This window comes from Ostrinia nubilalis, chromosome 17 (genome assembly GCF_963855985.1).
Source record: "Ostrinia nubilalis chromosome 17, ilOstNubi1.1, whole genome shotgun sequence".
NCBI classification, from domain to species: Eukaryota; Metazoa; Arthropoda; class Insecta; order Lepidoptera; family Crambidae; genus Ostrinia; species Ostrinia nubilalis.
In genome coordinates this window covers 5,875,896-5,892,162 of record NC_087104.1, presented here as the reverse complement: position 1 = coordinate 5,892,162, position 16,267 = coordinate 5,875,896, and the positions used below count along the sequence as shown (strand labels likewise).

Below are 16,267 nucleotides of genomic sequence, written 5' to 3'. Positions count from 1 at the left end.
CTACTAGATAACGATTCATTGGACTATAGAACCTCAAAGCAAAGGGTATAGGGGTGGTTTCAAATGCTTTTTTAATCTGTTGCCAATTTACGAGCAAATGCGGTTACAGTTTGGGTAAATTACAGAAATTATTGTTGCATTATTATAGAATTACGTCCAAAACTATCACTAATTTATTTTTGTACTAGATGATTTTGTTGTTATGGATATTTTAAATTGAGATATACCTGTTGTTAAACACATAGTAGTCCAGTCAATAAAGCATTATAGATGGAAAACTGTAGAACACAATTTCTGACTTCAGGACTTTATTTAGACTAGTTAGGAGGTGAACATAGCAAAAGTCCCCGCCCTTAGCCCTTGAGCCGGCGGGGTGAGGGGGGTTTAAAGGTGCCACTTTTCGGTTTTTCGCTTAATCCTCGGAAACTATGCGTCCTAGTGACATGACTACTTTGAACCAAAAAAAGTATATTCAATTTGCTACAGGTGAGATAGACAAGTTTTTCTATAAATTGTATAGTTTTCGCGGCATCTGCTCTAGAAGGTCTGTAATATTGGAAATTCTATTTTTGTCTTACATGTTCCCATCAGGAGAAAATTGACTAAATCAACATTGAGCAATCATTCTAGACATGCGGGAGCATGTTAAGCCTAGTTCCTGCGAGGGGACTACACCGTGCGTATATTTAGACGAATCACTTTGAGCCACTTTTGACTCCTCATCACTCAAAAACTACTGTGCAATAACACTTCAAATTTGGCTCATGTGTTGAGACTTGCAAGATATACATCAGTTTCAAATTTCATAAATATGCCTCAAACGGTTCTTTAGATATTGACGTCCAAAAATCTACATGTCTGACCTATAGACCAAATTCTAACCACTTCCAGATGACCTCGAAGGTTCAAATTTGGCATCCAGAAAGGTCGTTATGTAAATACAAAGGAACAAATAAAAAACCAGTAAATTATAACATTTCACATGTGATAGATAGATTTTAGTGCTCTAAATATCGATTTTTGAACGTCAATACCTAAATAACCGTTTGAGGTATATTTACGAAATTTGAAGCTGATGTATATCTTGCAAGTCTCAATACATGAGCCAAATTTGAAGTGTTAATGCACAGTAGTTTTTGAATGATGAGGAGTCAAAAGTGGCTCTAATTGTTTCGTCTAAATATACGCACGGTGCAGTCCCCTCCATGGAACTAGGCTTAACATGCTCCCGCATGTCTATAGTGTTTGCTCAATGTTGATTTAGTCGATTTTCTCCTGAAAGGAACATGTAAGACAACAATAAAATTTCCAATTTTACAGACCTTCTAGAGCAGATGCCGCAAAAACTATACAAGATATAGAAAAACTTGACGGTCTCACCTGTAGCAAATTGAATAAGCTTTTTTTGGTTCATAGTAGTCATGTCACTAGGACGCATAGTTTCCGAGGATTAAGCGAAAAACCGAAAAGTGGTACCTTTAAACCCCCCTCTCCCCGCCGGCTCAAGGGCTAAGGGCGGGGACTTTTGCTATGTTTACCACCTAACTAGGCTAAATAAAGTCCCGAGGTCAGAAATTGTGTTCCACGGATTTCTCTCTACACCGTCGTTAAGGCATTCATTGACTGGACTATAGCAACATGTTATAAACCGTAGTTACCTATACATAGACTGTAAACTAAAAAGTTTAAAAAATAACATGAGAAATTTTGTTATTATAGAAAAAAAAATCATCAAATATTATTTTTTTACTTTAGGAATTTTCCCATCAAACTCGTGTAACTTTAATTGGCTATTTTTAGATTAATTATGTTGTACTTTAATTAACAATAGTGCATTATGGACGGTACTATTTACCTAAATCCACGGCGTCCATTGTGAATTTGTTACAGAGGCGACCTTGATAGCCTGTGGTCATTTTACACCAATTAGCCGTATAAGGGAAAATACCTATAGTCTATTGCGTATTAAGTGTCCAATCGCTGGATAACAATAAACAATATTATTATGTAACTAAAACCACACATCTAGCTATATTTTTCGCCTGGCAACACTGCAACGCAGTATCTAATGGCGCAGTTGTTGAAAAATCTACCTACCTACTTATTATTACCTTATGTACACCGTTCTATGTGCATATAAGTTTTAAATAAATAAATAAAATAAATATTACTACTAAGGCCCAATTTCATCAACAAACGAGTTTAACAAACATACTTCAAAACTTCAAAGCTGTAATTGTCAACAGATTGCTTGTTGATAAAGAGAAAATTTTATTTTGTTATTAATTTGCATAAACAAAAATATCCTTCGTCAATAGCTTGCTAACGCTCTCTTCATAGATTGTTTTCATTATTTACTCAAATTAATAACAAAATACGAGTACAATGCAAAAAATCCGTTATGACGACAATTAAGTACAGCTTTGTAAGTTTTATAAACTTTTTTGTTGGTGAAATTGGTTCTAAGATCCTACTTACAACTCTCACTAATGTGTTAATTTTTTGGTTAATGTTAGGATAGTGTTATTGATGACCTTAATATTTACTTATTGATTAACGAGGCTGACTATCTATTACGTTAGCAATTTTGAAAGTATTGTTTTTGCTAATGCACTTTCTTTCAGGCGAAGTAAGATATTTAATATTTATGTCTAGTAAGCCAATGTAATTTTCCAATCAAAATGCGTTACTGTTCCACGTTACTGTGTAATTAACTTGTTAGTTAATTGCGTCAATGCGCAGGACAATGCTTAAAACATACAAACAAACGTCAAAAGTGACATCTGTTATCAATGTAAACTGTCAGATAACGGCGTGAATGTCCTTCGAGATTTTGAGGAAACTTACTCTAGGCCTACTGCATCTTATCAGTAGGACAATACAAATTGCATTTAACAAGACTTCTTGACGGTAAACTCAAACTCAAATGTTTGGCCACTATGTAAAAAAAACCATAAGACATCTTGGCGGGAAAATGAAACGTCAAGTTTGTCATTTTCGTTTTGTTAGCCGTCAATAATGTTTGGCCACTATGTAAAAAAAGCGTAAGTAGGTAGTAATGGTAGTACTTAATGAACAAGACACTGCAACATCATTTCATATTCTCTCAAGAAGTCCACATACCGGTCTCAGCAAAATGCCACATTTTTACTTATATACTCAAGGTAAGCGGGAGGATGATATCATCTCAATTTTATGTCTTTAATTTTATTTATTTACTTGAAATGTCATAATTTATTTGGCAATGGCAGTTGTGCACACCGCGCGAAACCACAATGGAAAAAAAAGAATTTAAAAAATATGTATGTAGGTATCTAAAATACAGGGTGTCCCGTAATGTAACGTCAAGCCGGAACTGGGTGTTGAGGCAAGTTGTGCTGGTTATCAGAAAAATATAAAAAAAAATCTATGTGGCATATTTTAAAAATAATAGGCATTTAAAAAAAATCAAAAAATTCTACTCCAGGTGACGGTCCTTTTGCTCGTGTTGCCACAAATCTTCACTTTTTCCAAATTTTTATTTTGTTATGTAACCCTGAATAATGCTTCTCTAAATTGTTATCAAAATTACAAAACCAGCTGCTCCAGCTTGGATGAAAAAAATACATTATTCCCAAAAAAAAATTCAAAATAAAAATTTTGCCTAGTTTAAACTGACTGTACTGAAAAAAAAATGGACTACGCGAGTGTGGCAAGTGACGTCATAATTTGGCGCATTTAGTAAGGATTCCAAAATGGTATAACACTTGGTAAATTTTTGCTGTAATTGTCGACAATTTTTGGTTTTTTGGAAATAGTCCCGTTTTTAACTTTATCTACCTTGGTTAAAAATTATTATTCTAATGTGCCCAAAATTCAAGTTTCTGTGACTGACTACCGTACAGTCAGTCACAGAAACTTTTGTCACCATGACCACAGAATAAGTAATAGTACAGGTACAGAAGGATTACTCCGCAAGACGATTTAAATAAATGCGAGTCTTGCTACGACGCGATACAGTGGAATTCAGCTCGCACAGCACTACGTACCTACAATTTTATTCACCTACAAGTTTTGTCTCTTTCTATCGCGTGCCTCTGAACTCTTCTTACGCTGTTAGGGTTGCTGTCTAGTAGTGTCTAGTAAAAAAATAATTAATATACTTATTTGTAATGAGGTACGTATGTAGGTAAGTACGCATTCATTGTGGAAAACCTTGGGAGAGGCCTTTGTCCAGCAGTGGACGTCATTAATTTGCTGAAACGAACGAACGCATTCTGAGCAGTAGTCATGGTAGGTTAGGTTCCTATACTATCCTAAGAATTATTGATTACCTACATGGCCAACATACCTTTCAGCATCTTTGGGAAGCGAAAAAAGAGATAAATCCGGTAGATTTCTTTTCGAATTTAAACACCCGAACGCCGCACAATAATATTTCTTTCTTTTTATGTCCATTTTGTAATAATACTTCGATCATAGAATTAGGTACTACAACGCACGCCAGCGTCCTGACGGGCGCGCGCGTGACACTCGACTGATATAATACCCGCCGGCGGGGCGCTTCGCTGTAGGTAATTATCGGATGTACCTCGCGGAGTGAGCCAGGCCTGCCATGACAGTAATTAGTAGTTGACATACTGTGACAAAAGTCACCCGTGCGCGCGCGCCTTTACTACCTGCTCTGCCTGCACTTGTACTTGGTAACAGGGATAATAAGGATATGAAGTTTCGGTTATGGATACGGTTACGGATATTAGAATAATATTATACCGGTTTCGGTTACGGTCACGGATATGAAATCATTTCAGATTATCCGAAAGTCTCGGATAATTTCGGTTACGGAATTATTAGAATTTCAAAAATGTAGGTATAATTCAAATAGCAAGATGCTGCATGAGCGTGACCCACATAGCTACTTTATGTACCAACTAAGACGACACCTATGTATGATAAAGGTAAAACAGGCTGGCATATTAGATGGTGCCAGCGAATGCCAGACAAGTTGGTAACAAATATTAAGATTTAAGGTACAATTCCAAGACGGGCCGCAGACCGCAAACTGCAACTGCAAACTGCAAAACTATGAAATCGGCAGCGCGGCATTGCAGCTGCGGCGTGTATACTGCAGATTTCATAGAGTTTTGCAGTTTGGCCTTTATCCGAAACTATCCGTAACTTTTGAATCAGTTTCGGTTACGGTTATGGACATTTTTTTATTTCGGATATCCGATAGTTTCGGTTACGGTTACGGATATCCATAACATCTCTGCTTGGTAAGATGGCCCTCTCCGTCCCGCTCATACCTTTAAAATGGCTTCTCCACCTCACTTAAGCCAGAAACTTGAATTTTGGGCACATTAGAATAATATTTTTAACCAAGGTAGATAAAGTTAAAAACGGGATTATTTCCAATAAACAAAAATTGTCGACAATTGCAGCAAGATTTTACAAAGTGTTATACCATTTTGGAATCCTTACTAAATGCGCCAAATTATGACGTCACTTGCCACACTCGCATAGTACAATTTTTTTTCAGTACAGTCAGTTTAAACTAGGCAAAAATTTTATTTTGATATTTTTTTTGGGAATAATGTATTTTTTTCATCCAAGTTGGAACAGCTGGTTTTGTAATTTTGATAACAATTTAGAGAAGCATTATTCAGGGTTACATAACAAAAAAAAAATTTGGAAAAAGTGAGGATTTGTGGCAACACGAGTAAAAGGACCGTCACCTGGAGTAGAATTTTTGGATTTTTTTAAATGCCTATTATTTTTAAAATATGCCACATAGATTTTTTTTTATATTTTTCTGATAACCAGCACAACTTGCCTCAACACCCAGTTCCGGCTTGACGTTACATTACGGGACAACCTGTATTGTCTTTAACCACTTTACCGGTAGGTAGTGGCTGAATTGTTGCCACCACATTTTGAACTTTATTGACTCAACATATTATGGTTCAAAATCAATGAAAAATATTTTTCTCTGTACTGGTTAAAGGGTTAAATTCATTCTTCCGAAAATACTTTAGAAGCTCTTGTCATGATGACGTTACTTAAAAGTAAGTAATGCCATAACTAAAGAAAATAAATAATTCATTACATACATTATCTAAACACAATACTTACTTGATTTTAAACTATTTGCTAATTTGTACAAAGAACTTCCCATCCCTTGGGCCGTAAATTAGTCACTTACAAACATAATCATCATTGATTCTCTGAATCATTGGGTTTTTGAAATAAGTAAGTCATGTTGCTATGTGTATAGGCTACTCTACCATTTACCAAAGGTCAAATCACACATGTAATGCAAATAAATGATTTGATTTGATTTTTTTAAAAGATTATTAGCAATTTGTATTGTCCAAATTACTAATAGTCCCGTTAGCCATTTGTTAATGACGATGATAATAATGATGGAATTTCACGATGCCGCGATGGTCAGAATATGTCCAATCCTCAGATCATATCTATGATCTGAGGTCCAATCGCACTTTTAAAATATTACTTTTTTAATAAATTGCATAGTAACATCCATTTATTTATTAAAACAGAACAATGGCCTCAACCGCGACAACATAACAGGTGTGTTTCTGTCTTTGTCTTTGTATTTATTTTATTTTGTGCAATTGTGTCAATATCCTATTCATTTTTTATATAAAATACCTACTTAGCTGGTGCTGTAACTTGCTGGTGGTGGGCTGGTGCCCACTTTAAGATTCTACAGTAATTTTTTGTTGATTTTGTATTTAATTTATTAAAAAAACATTGAAGGTGGGCCCAGTAACTGGAAGAAAAAATATTAAAAATTCAATCCAGCGACTCGGCCCGTGAGCCAAGCTAAAAGTGGGCCAATTCATTGGAAGACTCGACAGTCTTTGATAGTGACTAGTCTAGTAATTTTTATTAGGTTGAATAGGTACTATTCTTATTTATCTTTACTATTATGTTTGCAAAGAAATAAAAGATTAACAACTTCCTGCGGATGTTTCGCGTCATTGTTCTAATACAGTGTGAGTCACGTTAAAGTGTACATATGAAAATAGATGAAACTAGACCTATTTTTATCGACAAAAAAGAGGTCAAAAAATTTTTGAGAATTTTTTTAAATTTTTTATAGAATTTTTTTTCTTCAAATTACTTATTGTAAAGAAAACGTAATAACTTTTAAACTAAGCGGTATATCCTGATAAAATAAAAACAGTAATAATGCTAAATAACAGGCAATACTAAAAAAATACATAAAATACACAAAAAAGGCCAACAAATAATAAAAAAATTATACTTTTTGAAAAAAATCCGCTTAAAAATTCGTGTTTTTTTGGTTATTTGATAAATTTCTCCAAAAAATGCCCCTATAACCGGTAGTTTTTATTACTTTGTATTATTCTCTATCGTATTACCTTCGTGAAACGAAAAATCGCATGTCTCTATCCCTATCACAACGTTTGCAATGATCGTTTGAACTAAGCCTCTCCGGGCGCGCCATTCAACGCTTCGTTAACAACAAAACTGAAAATGGCTCTAGATTTGTAATTTTGATAAAGACAAGTTAGATTTCAAATAAAAACAAAAGATTTCGAAGTAAAATAAGCATTTTAGTTAAAATTAAAATTGTCTCTACCTGTAGCGGAGAATAATGTTGTGGCAGGCCTTTGTTCAAACGATCATAGCAAATGTTGTGATAGGGATAGAGACATGCGATTTTTGGTTTTACAAAGATAATACGATAGAAAATAATACAAAGTAATAAAAACCACCGGTTATAGGGGCATTTTTTGGAGAAATTTATAAAATAACCAAAAAAACACGAATTTTTAAGCAGATTTTTTTCAAAAAGTATCATTTTTTATTATTTGTTGGCATTTTTTGTGTATTTTATGTATTTTTTTAGTATCGCCTGTTATTTAGCATTATTACTGTTTTTATTTTATCAGGATATACCGCTTAGTTTAAAAGTTATTACGTTTTCTTTACAATAAGTAATTTGAAGAAAAAAAATTCTATAAAAAATTAAAAAAAATTCTCAAAAATTTTTTGACCTCTTTTTTGTCGATAAAAATAGGTCTAGTTTCATCTATTTTCATATGTACACTTTAACGTGACTCACACTGTATACATATTTTGATATACGAGTAGGTACCAGCGTTTAGAATAGAATACCACGAAATATCTACATAATTTCTTACGGAAGTAAATATTTTTACAGACAGCAAATCATGGTAAATACTGTAGTAGCTTATTTACTTGTAATAAATGCTATTTTACAAGATAATTATTTGTTATGATGAGCTGGCGACTGTACAGGGGTAAATAAATTTGTCTATCTTAGGTAAATATGGTTTGCGCAATGTTTTGGAATGTTGCAGATAGTTTTATCATGGGGTTTTCCAGTGAAATTTTAAAGGCTATAATTATTTGTATATTTTTGTCTTGTCGCAAAAAAACTCGATTCAATATGAAGAAAGTTTTATGGCTATCCGGTTTCTGAAATTAGATAAAGGGCTTTTAAACGTATCTTCTAACCAAGTATCATCATCATCATCATTTCACGACGTCCACTGCTGAACATAGGCGCTGGAGGCAGGCCGCTACCAACCGTGCAATGTGGAAGTCATTGGGGGAAGCAAGTATGAAATAAGTATTCACATTTTTATCTATGAGTAGAAGATGAGCACGCTCAAGCTGGAAATCTCAATTCCGAAACAGGGTCAAAATAGCAGGGGCCTTACATTTGGAAGGTTAATAATACCATCTCCATCAAAATGGCTTCCTCATTATCTTACAGACCGTTACAAAATATTGACCAACACTTGCCTAATTTTGCGATGAGATGCCTAGATGCTGCGCTGGCTGTAGCATTAAAGAATATTGCATTACATTACCTTACTACTAGCAATGCCCGCGACATCGTACGCGTGAAAATACTATATTCTCAGTTTGGCCTAAAGTTTAACTGGAGGAGAATGTCGAATGGCATTAAGTTCGCCTTATATACCGTGGTTTATGTACTAATTTTAAATACCTAAATAAATACTTTGAATAATATTTTTTTGCAACAGGGTTTTTGCAACATTTTTCTTTACTGCTCCGCCCCTATTGGCTATAGGGTAATGGTACTCTTACATCCTAAAGATTTCCTCGATAAATAGGCTATCCAACACAAAAATATTTTTTCAAATCGGACCAGTAGTTCCTGAGATAAACGCGTTTAAACAAACAAAATCTTTAGCTTTATAATATTAGTATAGATTTTTTATGATTTGACGGGTCATTTACCAAGCGGGTGATGAGACTTGATACATAATCTTCTTATCTCCGCAATTGAGTCATATTTCTTAAGTAAGACTTTCACCACCGGTTACGACAATCGGGGTAGGTACGTGTTAAAATGAAATAATGTTGGCTGTATGTGACTTTTCGCTAATTGATTAATAGAAATAAATCACGTGATAGTTTTATCTTCAGTTTGAAATTATACAGTGTAATGCGAAGGAATATTTTAATTATGTTTTAATGGAAACTTCGAATTCTGTTATTAATTAGGTCAAGTCTATTTCTTGGAAATGAATGGGTTTCCAATTTTTTACCATTTTATTTATGTGCGGACAACGATCGCATAAAACTATATTAACCTACCTTCAGTGATAGATTTTATGTAAGTAGTTTTACTTATCACAGAAAAGTAAAAAAATGCTCTATTATTATTTAATACCTACACGAAAACTAAAAACAGAAAAAGTATTTATTAGTTGTGAATTTAATCTCCTTTTTGCTGGTTTTATTTTGAAAACATTAATTGCTACAAAATTTCTTAAAATAATATCTTCCGCATGCGCCAATTCGCATGAATAAGTCAATACTTCATTTCATAAGTTATAATATATCCAATAAGTACATAATATATCCACATAAAAGAGCTCGCAAAACTGACTGAGTAAAGGTTAGGTTCAATATAGCCGTAAGTCGTAACGGCTGGCCGTTGGCTTTTACAGCAAAAAAACCTACGGACATTCAACCCAGTGAAGTGGAAAGATGCCGCAACGAACACTTGCCAAATTCATCGACGTTTCAGTAGGTAACATTGAGTTTTGGATAATGGGAAGGTAAGATTTTGCAGAATCAATCTATGGTCATGGAAGCACGTACTGAGATTTACTAATAAGTAGGTAAGTAGGTGTTGCCTTAGATTACACAAACCAAAGGAAGGTTTAAATAGGTACTTAAATTGATTGTGTTGAATTAAATAAGTGAAGTCTATTTCAAGTCTAGTAGCCCAGTTTTTCTTTAACTAATAATGATGCAATGGTGATGAAAGAAGAGGCGTAAAAAGTAAAAAATAAACTCGAAAAAAAATTACTCAAAAATATGTAAAATGCATGCAGCGTTGCTGCATAACAGCATCCGAAGGCCTCTTTAAAAGCGTTACGATTCAAATTCGCCTCCGAATTGGTTTAAATTGTAGGTACATGAATTTGACTAATATTTCCATCATAAATATCGTATATGAGTTAAAGATTGTCTAATGATCCCATTCTTTATAGAATTACTCTGCTTTCGATACTCAATTGTACCGTAGAGCAGGACTTCTCAAAACGCCCTACACGAGCTCCCGAGTAAAGGGTCGTGACAGAAAGAACGGACAAAGAACGTCCCTTTTTTGCAGTACGGAACCCTAAAAACAGCATTTCATCAGCAAAGACTCACCAATTTCATCCGCGTGCACCAGTTTCGTAGCGATAGACCTCAGCGACGTAGCTCCAGCCGAACTGAACATATCCAGGACTGGACCCAAGAAGTAGATGGTACGATCTGGTGCCAATGCGTAGACCACAGCAGCAGCTATCCTGCTGAAGCAAGCCACCACGCCGATCACGCTGTCTTCGATCTTCCAACGCTTGCTGAAGAGGTAGATCGTGACAAAGGACCCTGGGTAAGAAAGATTCTGGTTAGTTACAATCTGGCTGAACCAGGAATAAAGAAGGGAGCAAAATGTATTGTAAGCGGAAGATAAAAAATTCTCTTTAATTCTACTTTAACTTTCTTTAACAGTGAAACGTAGATCTCAAAATCTTTAAAACTAAATACTTTACTGGGCCTTTTCAGGACCTTTATACAAGTCTCAAATATAGCTTGCCCTGCCACCACATAGAGACACAACACAACACATAGGCTGGTGCTGAGATAAAATGGTGGAAGAAACTGAATCAACTTTGTTTGTTTTGTCAGACTCTACAAAATTACAGGACTTATAAGATAAATGAAATAGTGCGAGCTGGACAGATAAATTAAGCCTGAAATAACAACACTTGGTGGACGACCAACATTATGGAAAGATCATGTACACAAATATTTTTATGATTCGGGGACCGAACCCGCTACCTGGCTCTGACATAGCAGTTTGATACGAGACACGGTGGATCGAGCCCATACAAGGTGTTGGACATGGTGCTTTAAATGCAACTACTTAAAACAAGATTGATTTGCATATAAATTGAAAGATGAGACTTCATTCTATCAAATATCACTAATATCAAGTCATGATCTACTATCATAGTTATGTGGTGCGACCGTAAAGTGAACAAAGTCAAAATCATGGATTTTCTGACTTCTGTTTGTATTGTCAATTTATCCAATTTCGTTCACTGGTTTTATGTTATTACTTATTAATGTATTATCTTATACCTTTATCTTAATCTATGTGTTAAAATGAGTGCCTAAAAAACTTCTAGCTTGGCTATTTTGACGTATTTTTAAAAGGTATTTTTTTTAATGAAAACTGCGTGTTTTAGTTGACATCTTGGGCGATCTTTAACAAACCATGAATGAGAGATGATAGATGACAACGTGGGCGATATTATTACTCAGTTTTTAGACCCTTATTCATCCCTATTTTCGAGAAAATCACAAAAAACTAAATAAAAGCGCCTCATTTTTCCGCATAGCAAAATTAACTTAGGTAAAATTCGTTACACTAAAATAATGTCAGGTAAACCAAAGATGTTTATTTTGGTTTATGAGTTGTTTATCGTGTGCAATTCAGTAAAAATACTCATTAAAATGAAAAACCTCAAGTCAAATAGAGATTTGTATGCATTATTAAAAACCACGATGAAAGATCGCGCTAGTTCTTTAGCTAGGATACTAGAGCTGTTTTCGCATACACTCTCTTCAGATAAACAGAGGTAAGTACTAACGTAGTTAATACTTTATGAACATAAAGAAATACTATAAAACAGATATAGTAAAAAAATCATATTGTCATCATCTCAAAAGATTGTCGTTGAATTTAGTACATACCATACATACATTTTGTATGTATTTTTTTCTTCATTTATGATTGTGTTAGGTAGGTACTGAGTTACACATTTTATTTATCAGATAACTATAAAAAAAAAACAATAATTTCATTGACATTGTTTGTCGCAAGAAGAAGTAGTGTCATTATAATGAGCACCAGTTTTTAGCTACAAACGTAGATTGGCTTAGGCAATCTGTTGATTGGAGTCAGTTTTGTAGTCCGCTAAGTCCCTATAAAATTGCATTAGTATGTATCTAACAGCTAACAGAATATAAAATCAAGCTCGACAAAATCGAACAAAGTGATTGTGTGCAATGAAAAATCAGGCGTTTGCAAAAACATTTCTTTCATAAGTTTAACACTTAATGAGAATAAATTTAGAGTATTGTTAGATTATGTATCTAACAGTTAACAGAATATGAAAACAAGCTCGACAAAATCGAACAAAGTGATTGTGTGCAATGAAAAATCAGGCGTTTACAAAAATATTTCTTTAATAATTTTAACACTTAATGAGAATAAATTTAGAGTATTGTTAGACTATGTTACTCTTTAAATATGGAAACAGACCAAAATGAGTGAGTATTTGCTTTTAATTGAACAATAAATACAAGTTTTTCATCACTATATTTTAAGATTTTTTTTCACTTATATTAATTGCCATCTAATAAGTAAAATCTATCACATTAGAAAGATAAACTTGTCAACCTTACACTGTAAAAATTTGAAGTTACTACGTTGACGCAATCTCATTTTATTTTAAAAACACTGAGTAAGGAAGCGATGTCCAACGCTTTGTATGGGCTCGATCCAGTGTGCGAGAACCACCAAGCCGTGTAGCGTGACTTGTATGAAAATTTAACCAAGTATGCTCGTTTAAACATTTTCTTACCTACATGTTGGCTACGTCATTGAATTACGTCATATTTGGAAAATGTTATTGAGTGTGTACGCTAGTTTGTAAATCTTACATGTTGGCTACGTCATTAAAACGTATTATTACGTTATGTGCGGAAAATTTAACTAAGCACTCTATTTTGAAAATCTTATTACACGTTGGCTTTATAATAAAGTAAAGTTGAACAAAGATGTAAGTAAACAGACATATTTTCAAACATCATCGTATTACTAATAGTACTAAGTATTCTGTGACCGTACTCCGCATATTCTAAATAACTACATTTTCTCATGAATGTTTACTGAAATTTTGCAAACATACTGCGATGTATGATAATATATCATAATGCAAACAGACTCGCGGAAATTTTTGTTCCACAAATATTGTGGTGTGCAACTTTATTTAGTCACCTCCAATTTATTTGTTAGCTACGTGCTGCGAGGTAGTTTTCACCAGTTTTCGATAGAGCGAGGTTACAAAGTTTATCAAAGCTGCGTACTTTTCCTAAGGCCTGTGGCCGTCCACAATCACAAAACACGTTTGTTTTCCAATTAGCAATTTGTAATTTTCCAATACGATTATTATTTTTATGTTTATTGCATCATCGATACTTCTTGTTTTACACCACATTACCATTTTTATGTACTAGGACTTATTTTTGGAGTTGTGAACTTGTGGAAGGTCAGGCATCGACTCAATTCCATGTTCCAATTTATATCCCTATATATAAACCATTATATTATTATTATATTCTAGAATATGTAGGATTTCCTAACAAAATTTTGATGTGGCGACTGTGACAGAGCCGAGCGACGAGTATGTGCTAAAATCACTGAACGTATTCTTTTCATTCTATGTTCTCTGGCTAAAATCATACAATTATGTATTCCCAATCTCGCTACTACCACTGGTTTTCCAGAAACCAACAACGTTTGCCTGCTAACAAAACTGAAATTGCGACAAAAAAACAAATATTGACCTTGATTTGTCAGACATTGTGTTCGTAGTCACCGCTAATTTCAATGTAACCTACTTCCTTGCAGCATTTTTGTTATCAATCCTATTGCATACGTGACAACTATACGTCATCAACGCGTAGCCTCACGTAGGTAGAGCTAGTGTCATCACTGGTGAAATATAATGCCTTTTACGCCCGTATTCACAAACAATGCTTGCTTAAGGCTTGGTATTTCTGCTAAAGTAGGTATTTCGCGCTGTCAAAATCTGCGCGCGCAGACAGCGCGCCAAAGAGCTCTCGCGGCTACACAGTATAGAAATACGCAGTTTGGAAATACGCAGTTGGTTAGGTTAGGTTGACTTCCTTCCGTTCAAGCCTCACACTCACAGCACTTTCTAATACAAATCATATCCAAGTGATACAAATTAAAACAACTTTCAAAATTTTTGGGAATATATTTTAGAAACGAATAAATATAGAATATAACTGCCAAAGTAAACACGGTTCAAAGAGGCGTGGCGTCACCCGACCTTCCGGAAGTTCCGCGCCGGCTAAAAGAATTTCAAGATTACGTCACCCGACCTATCGGTAGATCCTCGGGAGCTTGAGCGATTGGAAAAACATTTTATGATCAGTTACTCGTAGTAGCGATTATTTAGAGCTTGGATAATAAATTATAGTTGTTGCAATTCACAAAGCTTTGCATGTGGTTAATTACATTAATCAGTACACGCATCAATTTTGTTCAGTCTTTTTGTTTATTAATAAATAAAAATATCATACTAAAATTGCATACATATTTGTTTGTATTAAATAAATAAATAATAAATAAAAATCATTTATTGTTTCCCACAATCAAAATTTAAAAGTTACAATTAAAATTAAAACTAGAGTAAATTAAATACAGGAAACAAAAGGCCATGAGGTTCAGCTCAAGCTGCCTCGAGAGCAAGTCCCGGGCTGCGCTGTTTTTCAACCTTGCCCAGCTCTCTGAAGGTATTGGTCTAGGTGTTTTCTTTCCATAATGTATGTATAACGTATGTACGGGGCTCTGTATCGAAAATCACTATGAGCAATAAGCATCACACACGGTTACCTGGAGTGCATTACCGCAGCAAAAAGCTTGCCATCTTAAATGAACGGTATAATATCGAGGTTTCGTCAGTACAGTTGCGAACAAAGGTGTTTGTGTAGTGTAGTTGAGTTGAGAGGTCAGATTATTGAAATAATAAAACGAACATTTTATTTTTTAAATACATTTTAAAAATAATTTACATTACAGATATCAATGAGAGGATGACATTGCAAGGTGGTGCCAGTCCAGTCTTAAATCCGTTGATATATGCTGCATCTGCCATGTTTTTAGCTAAAAGATTCTTCTATCTTGCAGTTTAGACATTTATTACAGACCTCAGACAGTATTTTTAGAAAACTTTTACGCATGGTGGAGGAAGGGACGCTCTAGAGACTCAAGTCTAGAAGGAGTCACATGAACTCCAAGTTTTAAATCCGTTGACATCTGCTGCATCTGCCATCTTTTTGGCTAGAGGATTTTTCTATCTTGCAGCTTAGACCTTTAGCTACAGACCTTAGACAGTATTTTTGAAACATTCTTACGAATGGTGGAGGAAGGGACGCTCTAGAGACTCAAGTCTACAAGGAGTCATATGAACTCCAGTTTTAAATCCGTTGACATCTGCTGCATCTGCCATCTTTTTGGTTAGAAGATTCTTCCATCTTGCAGCGTAGACCTTTAGCTACAGACCTTAGACAGTATTTTTGTGAAAATTCTTACGCATGGTGGAGGAAGGGACGCTCTAGAGACTCAAGTCTACAAGGAGTCATATGAACTCCAGTTTTAAATCCGTTGACATCTGCTGCATCTGCCATCTTTTTGGTTAGAAGATTCTTCCATCTTGCAGCGTAGACCTTTAGCTACAGACCTTAGACAGTATTTTTGTGAAAATTCTTACGCATGGTGGAGGAAGGGACGCTCTAGACACTCAAGTCTACAAGGAGTCACATGAACTCCAGTTTTAAATCCGTTGACATCTGCTGCATCTGCCATCTTTTTGGCTAGAAGATTCTTCTATCTTGCAGCTTAGACCTTTAGCTACAGACCTTA

General features: G+C 34.7%; 1 protein-coding gene across 2 annotated transcripts in view; it reads right to left on the bottom strand.

Annotated features, from left to right (window-relative positions):
* The window catches only part of LOC135079938 (proton-coupled folate transporter-like), a 40,396-nt gene that overhangs the window by 9,646 nt on the left and 14,483 nt on the right, over window positions 1–16,267 (bottom strand). For both annotated transcript variants that reach the window (XM_063974581.1, XM_063974582.1), the window contains exon 3: window positions 10,693–10,914. In XM_063974581.1, coding sequence (XP_063830651.1) covers window positions 10,693–10,914 — 222 coding nt within the window. The remainder of the gene's footprint in view (window positions 1–10,692; window positions 10,915–16,267) is intronic.